Source organism: Xiphias gladius, chromosome 2, assembly GCF_016859285.1.
Source record: "Xiphias gladius isolate SHS-SW01 ecotype Sanya breed wild chromosome 2, ASM1685928v1, whole genome shotgun sequence".
NCBI lineage: Eukaryota > Metazoa > Chordata > Actinopteri > Istiophoriformes > Xiphiidae > Xiphias > Xiphias gladius.
The window spans coordinates 21,824,702-21,842,918 of record NC_053401.1 but is presented as its reverse complement, the minus strand read 5'-3'; the positions used below and the strand labels follow the sequence as shown (position 1 = coordinate 21,842,918).

Sequence of the window (18,217 nt, the reverse complement as noted above, 5' to 3'; positions counted from 1 at the left end):
AAATATCCAGATATCCTTTGAGGTTCCGCAGCTTTCAATTGTGTCCCATGACCTTCATCAGCTTTCTCCATTGCTGCTTCCAAAGTTAAGATTGAACTTTAAACCTAAGCTTGTAAGCCAGCATGGATGAGAAGTCCTTAAAATGCACAGAAAAAAAGTAAGATCTATGAACACTGGGCAAACTGCATGTGCTGATGAAGATTATGCGATATGATCAAAAACCCTTAAGCTGCTTCTGGTGAGATTGTTTTCCCAACTGCATTTTTCAATGTCAAGAATGACTTTGAACGTCAAATTCAGGTTGCCTTTTAGCTTATTGGCAAATATCCGTAAAAGCTAAGTATGTAGGATGGTAATGCTGTATTCGGGTTCAATAAAATCCTATTAAACCCTGAACTGTAGCTTCAGGTTACAAGAGCTAGAGAAGTCAGTGGCCCTCCGTTGTCACACAAACGAGCACTTCCCCTGAAGTGGCTGCACTCAGCAAAAACAAACACTCAACAGTCAAAATAGTTTCCCTACTTTCTATGGTGACTGGGTTTTGGTAGCGGATCCGGCGGTCAAATGGATTAAACTTACCTGGCAGCTCTACCTTTTCGCTCGTGGCTCTGCTGTTGTTATCATCCTCAGTCCATTCAACAGTCACGCTGTCTGCTACCTGGCCGGGTTAGCCACTAGCTGGAAGGCAGGAATATCAGTAGCATCTAGAGCTTATGCATCTGCTTGTTGTATTTATGCATCTTTGGTCTATGGCTCATACAGTACAAATCTGTCTACACTCTGACAGTGCAATGGTTATGTTGAGGTGTTAAGATATGTGAGTATTTGGAGTTGATTTTTGTCCAAAAGGTGGTTTTCAGTTTCCATAGCTGACACTTACCTCAGCAAAACCCTCCCTGTATTTTTTCCATCATCCACTGATGTCAGAGAATTGAATGGTGAATGTAAATTCAGCTGGAGCAATATTTAGAAAATATTAACACGTATCCTAGGTGTCATAAACATGCCCTCCCTATGACTGATCCATTGAAATAAGGTTGTAAAGCGGTGAAATGTCCCTTTGAATCTATAATAATGAATTCAAAAAGTAGCGGGAGATTGAGCTGAAGAGAAAGATGAGATGTGCAACATAAGGGCTATTTTCAAGCTAAGATGCAGCTCTCCTATCCATCCAGAGGAGGAGAGGGTGTAGGAGGGGCTCAGCTTATTCGTAGTTAAGTACTCACAGGCTGCTGCTTTCATAGACACTCTCAGCAGAGAGAGACTGTGTGAGGGAGGAAGGGAGCAGTTGGCTGAAGGAAGCGTAGAGGCGAGCAGCAAGCTGCACTGGTTCAGTGCCTGGTATCTGAGCTACTCTGTGTGTCTGTGTGTGTGTGTGTGTGTCTGTGTTGGTTGATTTCTTCGCTTGTACACTAGCTGCTTGGGACAGATCGGGCTTTTTCCCAACCCCATCGACCTTCTACCCTTGAGTTTCCTTACTACTCACCCGACTCTCCCTCCCAACCACCCGCCGAGGGAGCTCCTGCCGGCCCCATGATGAAGGAGGAGGGACTGCTGAGTCGTCGCCGTTTCTCCACGTGCGGCGGGACAGCATCGCTTCGACCGCCACATCCGGACGGACGCAAACTCATCCGCAATGCCTCCTTCGGGGGCTATAATGAGCTGTCACCCATCTCACTGCCAGGTTGGTCTACGGCGGTGTGGAGTCTGAGACGGAGCTCCACACTGGGAATTCTTGCCGGCCCATTAGTATACCATGTATTTTTACCTTGTGATTGACATGTGCCTCTGCAGTAGTGGCTTTAAAAAATGACCTCTCATTTCCAGTGTTTGGAGTGGTGAAGCGTGATTATGGTGTATATTTGTTCACTGTGGCTTCAGGTGCACTGTTGACTGTCAGGGGCTTGCTTTAGAGTTTTCTTTCAAAATGAAAATTAACAGAGTTGTTGTGATTAGCGGAAGCTTGTCTGGACTCATCTGATCTGGTGCTACTCAGTCTTGGATTTGAGAGATACGGTTTTGACTGGGTTTGGACAAGATTCACCTGCATAACTAACACATGTACTGCTCAAAACTTGTTGCACTTAAAGGAAAATTTTTCATGTTGGCATAGAGCAAGTTGTCAGAACCTACTAATCACTTCCATGTACACCAGCAAGGTGCAACATGTTCTTATGTATGTTTGTATGTTTAGAATTTCAGTGTAAAGGCAGAGGAATCATAGTTAAAATGACATTGCATCTTGCCACTTCTGAAGGCAGAAGTGTTGTAGGCCACACTTTAGTGAGGAGAAAAAAATCTGCAATCACGGGGGGGTGGGGGGTCACAATTATTGCTTGTATGGGGCATGCCATACGCATTCCTGCTGCCTGATTCACGTTTTTCCACTGACCAAGATTTGGGGGAGATAACAGGCAACGAAGCGTAGCGATGTGCCAACAAAGGCGGTGACGAAGAAGACTGCAGGCTGGCAAACATTGATGTAAACAATGTCGATTTGAAATATTCAAAAGAAGGAAATCCATTGTGTCTGTGAAGATTCTCACTCATCCAGGTCATGGTATTCTGTAGGCAACCGGACTTGTTTGAAGTTCTTGAAGACGTTTTCGCCTCTCATCCGCGAGGCTTCTTCAGAAAGGCCTCTTCTTCAAATGAGTTGAAATGCATTCAACACATTTGTTAGAGCTCAGGGATGCACACAATATGCCTTGGTGTGAAAATGATAAATGTAAATATAGCTATGTCACATGAGGAAATGATCAGTTTCTAAAAGTCACATTTGTAACATTATGTAACTGATCTCAAACCACACCGATATTTAAAAACAGAATCAGCTTGAAACGCTCTGAAACAGACTTTTTTGGTCATATCCGTACTTCAGGGATTCTCTCTCCTCTCTCCCCACAATTAGACAACAGAACAGATAACCATTTATGGATGTTGGTGTTTAAACAGGTTGCTGCGAGCTGTCTGATGGATGAGGCAGGGCTCAGGGCTCAGCTCAGCTGGTGTGGTGTTAGTCAGGTTCCAATGATACCTCTCTGAGAGTGCAGTGGTAATCCCCCTTTTTAAGAAGTGCACCAAATCCCACAGACCATTTAGGATTAAATCAGTTTAGTGTTCATTTGTAAAATGTCTGCCTCTGAGCGAACTTTCCTTTGTTTATCCTACTGAAAAGGACACCAACCTGGAGGCAGACAGCTGGCAGCCACTGGAGCTTTGAGAGAGTGGATGTTCTCTGTTCCTCCTTTGCAGATCACCGGTGTTAATCCAGGAAAGGCTGGCTGTGCAGAAATGCCGTTTTTCAGCAACACACCGCCACACGTTCATGCAGTAATTCAGACTTATGTGACCTGGTACAAACTTTGTCCTCTGCCGTTTGCCACTGAGCAGCTCTTTCACGTCTCTGTCGTTGAGGGGAGAGATTGTGCGTCATTGTCTTTCTCTCCTCAGACCTTTCCATGTGGAGGGATTTGGGCTGGTGACCTTTTGGCCACAGGCCCACCTCTTTCCCCTCTGAACCAGCACCTCCCCCAGCTTTACGAATATCTCGAGCTGCGAGACGTTGTCTGAGTCATGGTGTTTTTCTCTCAGTCAGCTCCCAGTCTCGGCTCCATTCATCCTTATTTTAGACTCTGCTAACAGGCGCCGGCTTTAAGAGATACTGCAGGAGACAGCTGGTGCAGGCAGGTTGCGTTTACTCACTTTCTCTCCTTCGTACCTTGTCTTACTCTCTGCCTCTATTTCTCTGTTTTTTACACCCACGTATCTTCCACAGTAGAGTCTGCTCCCGAGGTTGTGCCTACTCTTTTACAGCTTTAAGATATTCAGGATTAGTACTCTTTGAGGATATGTCTCATAGAAAACTGCTCACGGATGGTCGATGACTCAGTTTTTTGTTTTTATGCTGGTAGTGTGTGTGGTGTCAAAAGCTCCACGTTGTGGTCATACCTGCCAGTCAACTAATTGTCTCCAGTCATTTCCTATTGTGATGAGGGCTGGGTGTCTTTTTAAAATTTTCATTACTAGTGCAGATGCAATGTGTACGATGAGCTTCTGTACCACTATCCCAACATTCTTCACTACCTTAGTTTGAGACTTGTTTATTTTTTACAAAACCCAATAGAGCCAAAATAATTATTAGTCTATCAACAGAAAATATAATGGATTATCTTTTAAGTTACTGCTCAAGCAGAAATGCCAGACATTTGATGATTGATTTGATAGTTCCAGCTTCTCAAATATGAGAATTTGCAACATAGTGCTACTCGGACGCTTTTCGGCCAACAAAAAGTTCATCACCAAGCCACCAGTTGTGCCAGATATTAATCTGCACTCCACTAACTTTCAGTGTGTAATAGACGTTTTCACTGAAAGTACTTTGATGGCCAGTAATTTAATAATTATGACTATTTTTATTCTGGTTCCATTCCATTAACAAACCACTTCAGTTTGATCCTCCTAAACCCTTCCTCTAAAATATCAGAAGACAGGACAACAGGTCATTGCCTCCAGTCTTTACCAAAGACCAAGCAAGAGGCCAGCATCTGACAGTGCACATGAACCCCAGTGAACTCTAAATGTATAACCAAGACAAAACAGCAGCCATGGTAATACAACCGGCCTAATGCCCCACTCTCATCCAGACCCATCCCGTGTGAAATATCCCCATCTAAGAGAAAATGTGCTTCTGTCTCCTCGAGCTGCCTGTGTTCAGACAGAGTTAAAATACGACCCTTTTAATGTGGATTGGGCCACTTCATCTCAGTGGTCGTTATGTTTGTTTGCGAAATATACTCAGATAGGCTGCATAAGAAACAGGTTTGAAGGCCAGGAAGGAGACCCTGGAGATTAAAATGGTCAAGGGCAAGGACAGGCTTGGGCTCAGCTGTGCTGGTTTGAGTGAAACTCTAATTGTTGTTACCAACTGTTACAACCTGCATCCCACAAATAGACTTAACCCCAGACTAGTTTATGTGATCCGTGTACTTTCAGCTGTTTTGTTTGCTGTTGTTTCCTCTGTAGCCAGGGACTAATTGCAAGGGGAATTGATTTGGAGGTTGAAAATGGGGCCTTTATAAAGCTAATGAGGAAAAAAGCCATACCCTTGTGGTCGATAATTAGATGGAATCATGGCTCATCCTGAGGTCAGCATGACTCGGCATAATCTATGTCGGAGCATTAAGTGGTGTTTATGATTACCGAGAGGATGTGGCGCACTGCTACTAGCAAAGAACAGAGGTGGGCTTTAGGTCGGATAAAAAAGGCACCAAAGAGAGATGCTGAAGTACGGCAAACAATGTTCCAATTTCCATATCAGGGTTTCCACAGCAAATGTCTGTGCTGGGATTATACTTGGCAGATTTATACCCGTACTGTATTCAGAGTTTGATATAGGCTACTAATTGGGCTGACTTCTAAAATCAGGGTAAAAATCAGTACCAGTGAAATTTTTCCCCCATTTTATCTCTTTTCCGTTGAAAGGACCAGCCATCTTTCAGTTTTCAGTAATCTAGAGCCAAAATGGTAGAGACGCTGTTGCCTTGGCAAGTTTCCCACAGTAGCAAACACTCAGGCAATTTGCTCTCTAAAACCGATGTATTCTGAAGAGTAACTGGGCTGACAGCTTTCCCTCCATTTGTTGTGATGAGGTCACTTGTTGCTATGGCAGCATTCACATTTCCCACAGAATATAGCAGGATTATTAAAAGCTGTACGTTGCTTTTTAGCATAGTATAAAGAAAAGTAGAGGCATAGTATTCTACGTGGCTGCATTATTTAGCTCCTTCAGTCAGTGTGGTTTTGCACCAGTGTGAGCTGTAAGTGAACCTGACTCAAATGACGGTGGTTTAATCTGTGACGTGGTGAGAATGTCAGGTACCAGCAGCACCTCCACAGGGACCACCTCGGAGCTTTTCAACAAGAGATAATGAACAGCATTTGCGATGTAAGTGGCTTGAAAAAAAGCTCCTTGGGTTGGAGATGCAGCTTCAGTGTTGCAATAATCAAGACTGGAGTGAGATGAGATGATTTCAGGGCCGGGGTGCTGGTTGTCTAGAATGCCACAACTGCAGATCAGATGGCAAATGATGTTTTCAGGTGAAACTGAGGCCTGATTATTTCAGGTGCTGTGTTTATCCCAGCAGAGAGGTACTGGCTCACCCAGACCCAAACCCCTGTGGTACTTGTTGCTTACAGCCAAATTCCTGGCAACACATTTACTCTTCAAGTGTCATGAATTGCTTGGAGTGTTTCCGTCATAGTTTTCTCCCTTTACTTTCTTCTGTGCCATTGTGTATGTCTTCTGATACAGATTGGTGTAATGTCTCTGGTGATCTCGACTGTATTCATTTGTGAGAACGAGCATTAATGTGGACAGACATCCATTGTAGCAGCTTACAGCTCTTCCTCTCTCTTTTTTTTTTTTCTCAGTCTCTTCACTGTTCTCTCTCTTTCTGTCTTCTGTCTGTGATCTTTGATGCAGAGTGAGATCACTGCAGCTCCCGTTTTTACAGGCTAATTCCCTAGTCAGTCTGCAGTGGAGCGTGAGTCTCCTACCGCTTTGACCATACACACAAACGCACGCAGCTAAGGCTAGATCTGGCCAAGTTGCACGCTGAATGTCTAGAAAAGACATTTAATCTAAAAAAAATAAATACACAAACAGATGGACACTGTAAGTTACTTATTTTTCTTTAATCCAATGAAATCTCTGAAAAAATGTGCACTGAGCAACACGGCATTAGTTTTATGTAGGAATTTTCATCGATCTTCAACGCGTTGCTCCTTTTTAATCCTAATTCTGAAATCTCTTCTTTTTTCCCTTTCTTTTCATCCATCTGAGGGCTTTCCATTTTAGAGTCCTTACCAAGTAGATTGCCGTGAAAGGTATAGAATAGACTGGATCCTAACTGGATAGTTAGTTGTGAGTTTGGCTGCAAAGATGGATGTTTTACATTAAAATTATGAACTGTGCAGCTTTTTAACAGTGCAACAGTTGTTTGGCAAAGCTCCAACTGCTTGTTGGAGCATCTGGTATAAACACCACCGTATTTTCCCAGCAGCCATGGCGCACCTCACTTTTGGTGGGTAATTATGGATGGGAGTGTCAGGTAAATGTCAAAAATGTAAAGTGTTCATCAAAGGTTCAGTATCAAAGGTCAGTCTTTAATTCTAAAGTTGCAATAAAGAAAAACATAAAAAATTGTTGTTTGATTACTTCATCAGCACCTGTGCACAAAAAGCAATGTTGCCTCTCATCTCTACCAGGCTCCAACATAAAGCAGATGGGGCCAGCAGCCTCCTTGAAGTCTCTGTCTGGGAGAGTGGACTCTGACCTTTGCTGGCCCCGCTGGCATCTGTCAGCAGTGTCACCATTATCTCTGTGACAGGGTCACGTAAAACAAAAAACCTCTGCCAGATGATCTTTGCTCCTCCGAGTCATTCCTTGAAGGCTTCCTTTTAAGAGTAAATACTTTCAATCAAAGCTGCAACTCAGTTATTTTTAATCATCAGTTAATCTGCCCATTAGTTTTAGGATTAATCGTTTGGTCAAAATCAGAAAACAGTGAAAAGTTTCCATCACAATTTTCTAGATCAAATGTCAAAACCAGAGTTGTTACATTTACTAAAATATAAGACAAGAAAAATCAGCAGATACTCACATTTGAGAACCTGGAGCCATCAAATGGTTTGCATTTTTGCTTGAAAAATGACCTGAATGATGAGTCCATTCTAAAAATAGTTCATTGAAGTTCATTTTCAGTAGGTCGACTAATCGTCGCAGCTCTGCTTTCAATTATCAGGGAAATATATTACATGGAATACTTCTTGATATTCTGAAGTATGGTGTGTAATACTGCTTCAATTACAACAGCAGTCCTCACTGGACACGTACAGAGGGTAACAGTATTCAGAGTCATACTATCAGCCTGTGAAGCGAAACCAGAACAGCTCAGAAGATGGTGTGTAAAGCTTCAAACCAAATGAAAAATGCATGACTTGGGGGAAAAAAAAAGGATTTACACGTATCCTTAAAAATCACATCATGCTCACACACACGTACCTGTGTGAAATACTCACCACTAACACCCTCTCTACCTTTAATCTGCAGGTGGTTTCACACACTGCTCTGCTATTGTCCTTAGTAGAAAAGAAACGCTTATAGATTTATTTCTGTAGCCCTCAGTACGAAGCCCGATTCTAAGCCTAGCCATAGTCCTTTACATTTTGCATAATCATAAAATTCAACAAAAAGGTTCCGGTGGGGTAATTAGGATTGAGATTGCACCTGAAAGATATCCGATAACCAGGTGGATTATTTTAGAAGCTAATGTTTTAAAGTAATGAGAGTATCCTTCGAAAAACGGGACATCTTTTGATAAGAGGGGCTCCTGAAATAACCGATTGCACATGATTTGAACAGACTATAGTCCTCTCTACGTCTTCGGATAGCAGCGACCACATTTGTGCACACTACTTCTCTCCTTATTTTGGACACGTTGACAAAAAAAACTTCAGTTGATTGTGTTTTTACACCAAGAGGGATTTCTTTTCCGAAGCTAAACTTTCATCATCTTATTATTTCATTCTTCATCATGTCACGTAGCTGTAATTCTTTAACAAGCTGCCTCAAAGCCTTAGGTCTAAGGCCTATGTCATGGAGACGTAGCATCTTAAACTGTCTCCCATTGTCTCCAAGGCTGCTGAATGACTCTTGTGTTAATACATTACTACACACAGTTTGGTGTTTGTAGGCCACAGTATTGAAGCTTCTGTTGTGTTAGAAACTAGCTTGTCTGTTACTTTAAGAACAACACAGCAGCAGAAGCACCATTCAGTTTTCTCAAAATATTCTGACTTCATAACATTTTCATGAATTTAATTATGCTATTATGATCATCCAGTCTCCTCCGTATATGCGGAGATTAAGGGAAGGGGATGACGAGTTATGTAACCTCCTGTGGCTTGCTATAGTGATTGAATTGCCCTTGAGTTGTTTTCTGCCTGGAATTGGCATGGAGATGCGTCTGTGAAGTGGGCACAGATGGCCTGGTGGGACATGTAATATACCACTGAAGCTACAGACGGGTGAGGAATTAAAGGAAAACCCTGAAAAATTAGTGGAGAAACAGGATGACAATGCCCCCATCCACAGGGCAGGAGGGGTCACTGAGTGGTTTGACGAGCCCGAAAAGGATGTGAATCATCGCTTTTAATTTCATGCAAACACATTTGGCTTGGAAAACAAGAGGGATCTGTCAGTTCTAATGCCTGGCTTAATACTTTCATGGCATCATTCAAATAGCTGAAGTGCTCTGGAACAACACATGCATGTGTGCTACTGACTCTGTCACAGGTAGCACCTTTACAGCAGAGTGGCTGACCCGCTGCTGCACCCTCTTTTCTTCCCCAAGAGGTAATATTTGGGGGAAGTAGTACTTACGCTGTTTCACTACATGAGAAGTTTTTGTGAATTAGTTAGTAAAAGGGAATGTCCACCTCAAAACCCTTGGCACTATTGGACCTTTTCTGTGTGTATTTTTATTAGGAGTTTGCCTGCTATCGCAGTTATTGTTACTTTTCTCTTTGTACACATTGGACACCACCAGCAAGTTTGCTTGTTTGTAGGCGGTTGTTGAAGAGCATTGCTGCAAACTGAGGAAGCAGGGCAACAAGGCAGGTTGATAAAAAGTGAATATGACAAAAAAATAAATAAAAAACTCTGCACAAAATAAACGTCACATTGCTGTTGTTAAAAATATGCAGCCTTGAGTTTGAAACATGGGTCTTCCTTATAAACAGTCGTTTAAGAATTCAGGATCCAAGATGTGTTGTCTGCAGGACAACATTAAAGCACGCAGTAGGCATACAAATAAAAAGAATGCCTGCCTTGCTGCAACCACAGACACGCAACATTTTTTATCAAAGCAAATGGCTGGTCAAATAAGACGTGACTCTTTTCCAAATTATAAATATCTCCTTTGATAATGAAAGTCGGCAGCACTTCCTTCTCTCTTGTGGCTGAATATTTTGATGGCCTGTGGATAGGAGACGGAAATTATTAAATATTTACAGGCTCTCTGTCACCTCGAGACCTCCGGTGTCACCCTCTGCCAGGATCTCAGTAGGGAATCTGTTGCTGGGGTTACAGGAGTTGGTAGATTGGAAATGCTAAGGTGGAGCTCAAATCAGTGTCTTCCTCTACTAAATGATGATTATTTGTTTCAAGTCCACCTTCCACATCCACACTGTCCCAATTAAAACATGGAACCGCCTCTCACCAGCCAATTTATCAAACTCCTGAGCTCAGTTCAGATCCGGGACTTGTGGCAGGCGCCTGCTCATTGTCATCCGGATTCTTCGGCTCGCTTCCAGTTGCTTTGAAGGACAGCGTGCTCCCGTGACCGACGTTATGTAAGGGGATTCCAGTTGGCTACTCAGACATTTGGACTCAAAAGCCCCGCAGCTATTTAGACGCATTTGATCTCAAGTGTTGCTACCGATCCGGCCAATGAGAGCTAGAAGAATCACGACAGCGGCAATGACAACACCAGGAAACGATCAGGATGAAGGTGTATAGAGCAAACTATTTTTCGGCAGTAGTTGATGACTATTTTTTCAATTAATAAATAAATCTATAAAATAAAAAAAATAAAAAAAGAACTGTAAAGAATTTCATCCGCATGTTTCCCACCAACAGCCCAAAACCCAGAGATATTCAATTTACACTGAAATAAAACAGAGAAAAGCAACGATATAAGAATCTGGAGCGAGATCACGTCTGGCATTCTGGCTTGATGAACTACTTTTAATCAGTTATCAAAACTGGTGATGTTTAAAATTCATGTTTTTGTACCAGAGCAAACTGTAAAATAAACAGCATATACTAGACATTTGCTTCTGCTCTGTTGGTGGAGCCCGGTTCCGAGGAGAACCCTGTGAAGGAGTAAAGTAAATACAAAGCACATGCTGAGTTGTGTAAATAGAATTTGTTTAGTGTGAACAACGTGGAGACTGCGCTACCTGAATCCGGGCTTGACACCAGAAGGAACCCTGATTAAACCGCATAAAACATGGTCTCATGGTATGCAGGGACACCCTGGTGGACTGAACATTTCCTTATGCTCTTTGGTGTTTTTTTTTTGTTCCAGGTTTCGAGAGAGGGAAGGAGGACCTCTTGCCTATGCCTTTGAAAGAGGACTCACATTCCATATCCAAGAGCAAGGTCAGATCGATCACTCCACTGAGTTATGTACTGGGGTGGGTGGGTAGGACTGATTTGGTGCTTCGGTGTGTTGTAATGAGACCGGAGAATATGGGAATCAGTGCACGTCTTCTTTCCTTTTCCCAGTCTAGCCTCAGGCTTCAGATAGCCTACATTGAGACAACTCACACATCATATACACTGTGCACATCAAACATTCATCAGCTAAAAAAATCAAATTCGGTCCTTCTCTCAAGTGAGCTCAGTGTGGAGGAGGCCCGCCTCATTTATCTGTCGAGGTCCACGTTGAATATGTTTGTCAGCGCAAACGTGGGTGTGTGAGTCTCCCTCTGAGTCACAGCTGAGACGCTTGCATCAGACAGGAATCCTGTGAAATGTTGGTTATGATCTGGAAGCATAAATTCATCTGACAGGATGGCCTGCCTCAAACGGCTCTCTTGTCAGCGAGGCCTTCCAAAATCAAGACTTCAGTTCATCTTCACATTCTGCTATCAAGAACATCCGCCCCCTCGGAAAAACTGCGGAGGAGCCGAGTTGAGCCATAGCTATGTTTCCATCAGTCTTCACAGGAATCAGTGCCGTCTCTGGCTGTGGAAGTGTTCTGAATAGAGGGAAGGATCTGAAAGAGAAGATTTCAGCTTCAGAGCTTGTTATCATGTACCTTCAGTGTTTCTCCATCATTCAAGGCCTCGAGTAGCCCCGCTCTAGGATCCCCCGTCAGTCCCTCCACTGTGAATCCCTTCAGCTGGCTTGCGAGGGGAGCTGGCAGAGACACACCTGCACCTGCATTTATAGGCTTCACTCTGCCAAATGAGCTAAGTGGCCAGGGAAGCGAACAGGCTTGACAGGAAAAAGAAAACAATCACTTCTAGATGAAGTTTTGCAGTGATCTGTCTCACATCTGGTGCCGTGTCCTCATTTCAGTGTTGATTATATCATTTATGGCAACAGATTTGTTATTAACAGGGAACACGCTGTAGCTTAGATTGCATTTAGTCATTTAGTGGAGTACCGTTTCTAGAGCAGCTTACGCAGATCGCAGGAGTAAAACAGGCTGCTGATACTTTTATAGACACAGTGCACATTTTGAGACACAAATCCTCCTGAAAGCTTTGGTTATAATCATCAGACATGGCGGAGTAGCGTGTGTTTTTTGTCTTTTGTCTTTTTTTCCAGCTCAACATCACAGATGAATGAATGAATGATTGATAGATATATCTATAATATTTGAAGATCCTAAGTTGAGGGAAAAGGGATATATAGATGTCTTCAGAGATTATTCTGTTTTCAGTTTTTTTAACCCTTCTTTATCCCCTGCGTATTCACAGTCTGAAACAAAGCTGTACAATGGCTCAGACAAGGATGTGTCGGCATCTGGAGGGAAGCTCACCAAGAAGGAGTCCCTCAAGGTAAGTGAGCGTAAATCAGGTTAAGCCTTGCCTCTCCGGACGCTAATTCTCAAGTCAGGAAGGAGGAGTCTTAAAAATACCCTTATGGGGAGAGCGTCACGTATAGTCTAATCGCCGGTGCGTGCCGTGGACTGTCGTCTCACGAGGTGTTAACCCTGTAAGTCGTTATCCATAAAGTGCTGTATATTAGATAAGCTGAACCTTCATACTGTGCACCAGTGCCACCACAACACAGGATATGCAGGATCCATTCCATTTAAAGGAGGAAATAAAATGCAGCAGACACCTCACACTGCAGTCAGAACGCACCAGGTGTTATTTTAGATAGGGACAAGAGACGATGGGGAGTGTGGTTCTACTCTTATTTCAGTGAGAGAGCAAGTGTGGAATATCGTTATTCACAGTTGTGTAGGTTGATCTACGCATTGTCCGTCTCTGTCTGTTCTCCCTGTAGGTGCAGAAGAAAAACTATAGGGAAGAAAAGAAGAGGGCAACCAAGGAGCTGCTCAGCACCATCACCGATCCCTCTGTCATCGTCATGGCCGACTGGCTAAAGGTGGGAACAGGAGTTAGTTTATTCCTGTCTGGGTCCTCGGTATTCAAGATCGTTCGATTTCACACCCCATATGACAGCCTTCATAAAAAGTTTGTGAAATCACAGGTCGATTAAATGGACACAGTTGAATAACAAAACATCTTTTAACCATATAAAATTGTACTAGAGCTCCACCAATATATCAGTCGGCTGATTTTCACAGATATGTTGTCCACTTTGCACCTGTGTGAAAAGTTTAGTTTTTTTTGTTTTTGTTTTTTGTTTTGTTTTTTTTGTCTCTTTTACTGAACCTAAAATCAGAAAAATATGCCTGGGGTTATTTAGAAATGGTGGAAATACATAAATAGATTCATCTCAAACAAAGAGAAAAGATCCTTTGTACCAAATTTAGCTACGAGCTAATTTCCATTTGTAGTCCCTGGGCAGGTGCATAGTGTTTTTGGTCTTTGGACAGTTACAAAGCAGTTTACTGTTTCAAAATGTTTTACTCAGACGTCTGGACGTCTGAAGGTTGGATGTCTTTACAGAAAATAAACACACATTTTGATAAGGAAATAATTACATGATGACATCATAGATATACAAGTCGGCATGAGGCTTAATTTAGCAACTTCTCACTTGTTTGTGTGTAATTTCACACTTCATAGAGTTTTTCACTCCACACCACATGACAGTTCAAATATAAACACATTTTCTCTTTTGATGCAAAGGTCTAAACGACTGCTTTGCCACCTGGCCAAAGGAAGCAAACCAGTCGTTCCACAGTTGCAGAATAAACCACTCGTAACATGTTTACTGCAAAGGCACTTATGTTGTGGCTTATTTGAATCCTCAAGTTCCACACGTAGCAAAATCCAGAGGGCAATTTTGGTCAGGTAAGGCCTCAGAATATCTGGCGTTCATACGTTTGTGTTTGCACTCTAGATCCGTGGCACTCTGAAGAGCTGGACCAAGCTGTGGTGTGTGCTGAAACCAGGCGTCCTGCTCATCTATAAAACCCACAAAAATGGCCAGTGGGTGGGAACGGTGCTGCTCAACGCCTGTGAGCTGATTGAGAGGCCCTCCAAGAAGGACGGCTTCTGCTTCAAGCTCTTCCACCCGCTGGAGCAGTCCATCTGGGCCGTCAAGGTCAGAATATACCTTGAGATACAGGATTTACGCCAATCAGGGAAAATCATGGAGCGTTGAGTTGGTGTGTTCAAGGTGTAGAAAACGGGGAAATAACAGAGTCTCTCTGCGTAAATTCCAATGTGTTCTACAACAAATTTCTGGCATTTATTTAATTAGATGGTGGATTTCAGCACAAAGTAGAGACAAACGGACTGTTCAGCTGTTTAGAAAATAGCAACACACTTGGGTACAGACAATCCCAGCCGTCCGACTTATGGTAAAAGATGGAAAATTCATGGAAACCGCAGAGTACTCTGAGCAGTTCAAGAGGTAGTTGGTCGCAGCAGCAAAGAATAGAAGTCTCAGCCACTGAACAGAGTAAAAGTTACGAACATGAATAAATGAAAGGCTTGTAAAAGGTAAACATATCTTCAGTATTAAGGGTAACATTAAAAAGCAGTTTCACCACTGGAGAAGGGCACTTTCTTCAACCTAAGTTGTGAAAATAGGCAACTATTTTTGAAATTGCGCCTTATGAGCAGCCTTCCCCGTCACTGAAAAGGAGAAAATCCTGCAGCACCCAAACGAAACTGAGCGCGGTGAAACCGGTTGCAGCATTTCGTTCATCGGGCGGGGGCTGTTACCGTAGCTCCAGCAGCCCTTCCCATCAGTTCCACAGCACTGTAATTCAGACCTGTAGAAAAGCCCCAGATATCTGATTTCAACTCTATGATTTCTGATTTCTCAACACTATGTGAAAACAATAAGGGGGGGCAGACTGTAATCCAAGACCGGGCTCTGAGTTCCACCAGACGACATGTTTTTAAGCATATGTTTCAATAAAGGGAACACAGAGGGAGATTTATGTCATTCGTACACATGTATGGACACTTTGTTTGCCAGATGCATTCACTTCCTGGAGTAAAAACTCCTTGTAAAACCACAGTGTATTGTCTTTGGGTTTGGTTACCTTCGGACAGAGCCAGTTGTGTCCCACTGTTTCCGGTCTTTATGCATAACTTAGCTAAACTGGCTGGTTAGCGTAGCTTCATGTTTGAGAGAGTGGGATCAATCTTTTCATCTAACTCTAAAGTCAAAATATCCAACTATTCCTTCCAATGGGCCACACATGGCTCCGTTTATCTTTATATTTCACTGGAAAAAGTCTCTGGTCCCACAATCCCATTATTTATGATAATAGATTGATAATTGGAAATGTTGAGAGGAAGAATAATGCTGAGAGTTGTGCAGACGAGTGCAGCCTGTTTTGCTTTCCAGTGATGAATAAAACGAAACGAGCACCAACAGATTATCATTAAAAACAAAATCATTTGTCCCGTGCAGTTAAAACAAATAGTTAAACGGATGTGGATGTTAGCTGTATAATTAAGAGCTCATCGCTGTTTAATTTAGGACAGACTCAGACAACGACACGTCCAGCCAGCCTTTTTCACATTTGGCAGCTCCCATTTTCCATTTGTTCCTGTGTTATCAGCTCTGTTCAGTCGTCCACTCCAACTGTGATTTGGTTTTCATCACTGATGTTGCATTTCAAGTGTTTTGCCTTTTGTTTGCGCCATGAAAAGGCTGAATCACAATTAGCAGTCTGCGTTTTAGATGACAGCGTTCCCTCTCTCCCCTCTGTCCTCGTCACTTTTGAAATAAACACTTCACTCGTTCAGCTTCTGTCCCCTCCGTCCCCACTCATAGCTCACTTGCATAATGCCGTACTCGGGAGTCTAGATTTCCTCTATTTGCACATATTAATGATTAAGTACTGAAAAGAGAAATACAAACAGCGGGGGCGTAACGAGGAAATCACAAAGGAGATCTTAAAACCATCTCAAAAGAAAAAGAGACACAGATCAAGATGACTAATGCACCAATCAAGACACTGACTCAGATTAACACTGAACTCTGATCCTTGTTCTCAACAGGGTCCAAAAGGAGAAGCAGTTGGCTCCATCACGCAGCCGCTACCCAGCAGCCACCTCATCTTCCGTGCTGCCTCTGAGTCTGATGGTAAGAGACGGGCTGTCAGTCACACTTCAGCTATTTGTCTTTGAAGTGTCTGCTAACATTGAGCGATAGAGATAAACCCGTAAATTGGCATGACGTCAACTTCACAAAGCAACGTTACTATCGGCTCAATCCTACGTTTACTGTCGGTATGTGGCCTTTTGTGGAGATGACACTAACCCTAATCTTTGTTTTTTAAAACCAGCGCATTACCGTAAGGTGTGTGTGTGTCTGAGCTGTTTTACAGCTGCACCCTTCTTGGATGATATCGGTAGGAAACCATCAGGTACTGATACGGGCTGAAGATAACCTTGTTTTCACTGTAGAAATGGAAACCTGCGATACACAAAACATGCATACACAAGGACAACAATAAATCCAAGACAATTACTGTAGTTAAATCTGAGCGCGGTAACAGTCCCTTGGTTAGGTGAGGGGTACGTGTGAGCTGGGCTGAGATAAAAACCAGGATAATGTGTGTTGTGTGTGTGTGTGAGGGTAAAAAAGAGAAGGTGAGGCAAAAGTAGCTTTAAGACAAAGAATGTGTGAATAATATTCAATAAAAAACGGAGTAGTGAGTGTAATTGATGCTTGATTTTTGGCAACAGAAGCTTTGCTAGACCGTCTCCATAGATTTCTCTACCGGTGAGTACAAGGTTTCGCCCACGGCCCATCTCACTCTGCGTCTCTGTCCACGGTGCTGAAACATCCAATCCAGTCGCTCCCTCGTCCCCTGAGTCTCTCTCCATGGTGCTGGAATTCTCAAGCACAAGCCAAATCAAAAACGTCGGGATTACGGACATCATGGATTCCTATTTTCTACCTCGTGCACAACATTTTCTTTACACTATTTTATGTCTAAGTGTGTAAAAATGTATGCACTCCATCTGGTCCCGAAAAATGCCAAGAATATACACTCAGCCAAACAAGTTTCTCTCACGCGCCAAACACACAAGAAAAAAAAATTCCCTTCCCCACTTCTCGCTGCAATTACAACACCGTGTCTATATTATGATACAAATATGAGAATGAGAAAACTGCAGCAATGATCTCTGGAGTAGAGCGAGAGGTGATTTTGGGCCCCAGAAGAAGCAAAATTATCTTCAGAAAACACCACAGGAGCCCGAATCCATTTTTCTGCAGTGTGATGATGAATTTAAATCTCTTCGTCAGGTCGATGCTGGATGGACGCCTTAGAGCTGGCCCTGAAGTGCTCCAGCCTGCTGAAGAGGACCATGATCCGCGAGGGGAAGGAGGACATGAGCGCAGTAGCCACTGGCGGAGAACACTCCTTTCATTTCTACAGCCTCCTCCGAGCCCACAACATGCAGTGAGTGGGAAAATTAAACCTGCACTTGACACTCAGTTATTTCCCCTTTAAGTCCTATAAAGTGCTATTTGTTTTGTGTTGGTAAACCCCTTCAGCACTCTGTCCACCTTTCTTCCTCCAGGTTCAATGACAGTGACCATTTGAAAGACCCGGACCTGTACTCGGACAAGTCAGACAGGGAGGGAGAGCAGGACCATGAGGAGTCGGACCCAGAGGGCCTGGAGAAGAGTGAGGAGAGCGACAGCGACACGTCAGAGCGCCAAGACGACTCATACATTGACCTGGATCCCAACGACCATCTGCGGGAAACCCCGTACCTGGAACAGTCCCACGAGGAACTGGGAGAGGTAGGGCATGAAGAGTTTCATTCAAGTCCACTCTCCTCATACACAGTCTTTAATGGGACAAAAAAAACTGTAGCTCAAGTGTGTTTGCAGCTTTAGGACTCGGTCCCACAGGATTTCTCACAACCATTTTCATCTTTAGCTTGAAGTAAAACTTCAGCTAAATGCTTTTTTTCTCATAAAGTTTCTTCTTTCTTATAATGAGGAGAAATTAGCATGTTG

At 43.1% G+C, this 18,217-nt stretch overlaps 1 protein-coding gene across 4 annotated transcripts in view; it reads left to right on the top strand.

The window, feature by feature from the left end:
- Positions 1-18,217, top strand: part of osbpl8 (oxysterol binding protein-like 8) — a 91,928-nt gene that overhangs the window by 61,525 nt on the left and 12,186 nt on the right. For all 4 annotated transcript variants that reach the window (XM_040144287.1, XM_040144278.1, XM_040144294.1 and 1 more), the window contains 7 exons: positions 11,154-11,227; positions 12,556-12,636; positions 13,091-13,192; positions 14,117-14,320; positions 16,240-16,324; positions 17,495-17,651; positions 17,773-17,998. In XM_040144287.1, coding sequence (XP_040000221.1) covers positions 11,154-11,227; positions 12,556-12,636; positions 13,091-13,192; positions 14,117-14,320; positions 16,240-16,324; positions 17,495-17,651; positions 17,773-17,998 — 929 coding nt within the window. The remainder of the gene's footprint in view (positions 1-11,153; positions 11,228-12,555; positions 12,637-13,090; positions 13,193-14,116; positions 14,321-16,239; positions 16,325-17,494; positions 17,652-17,772; positions 17,999-18,217) is intronic.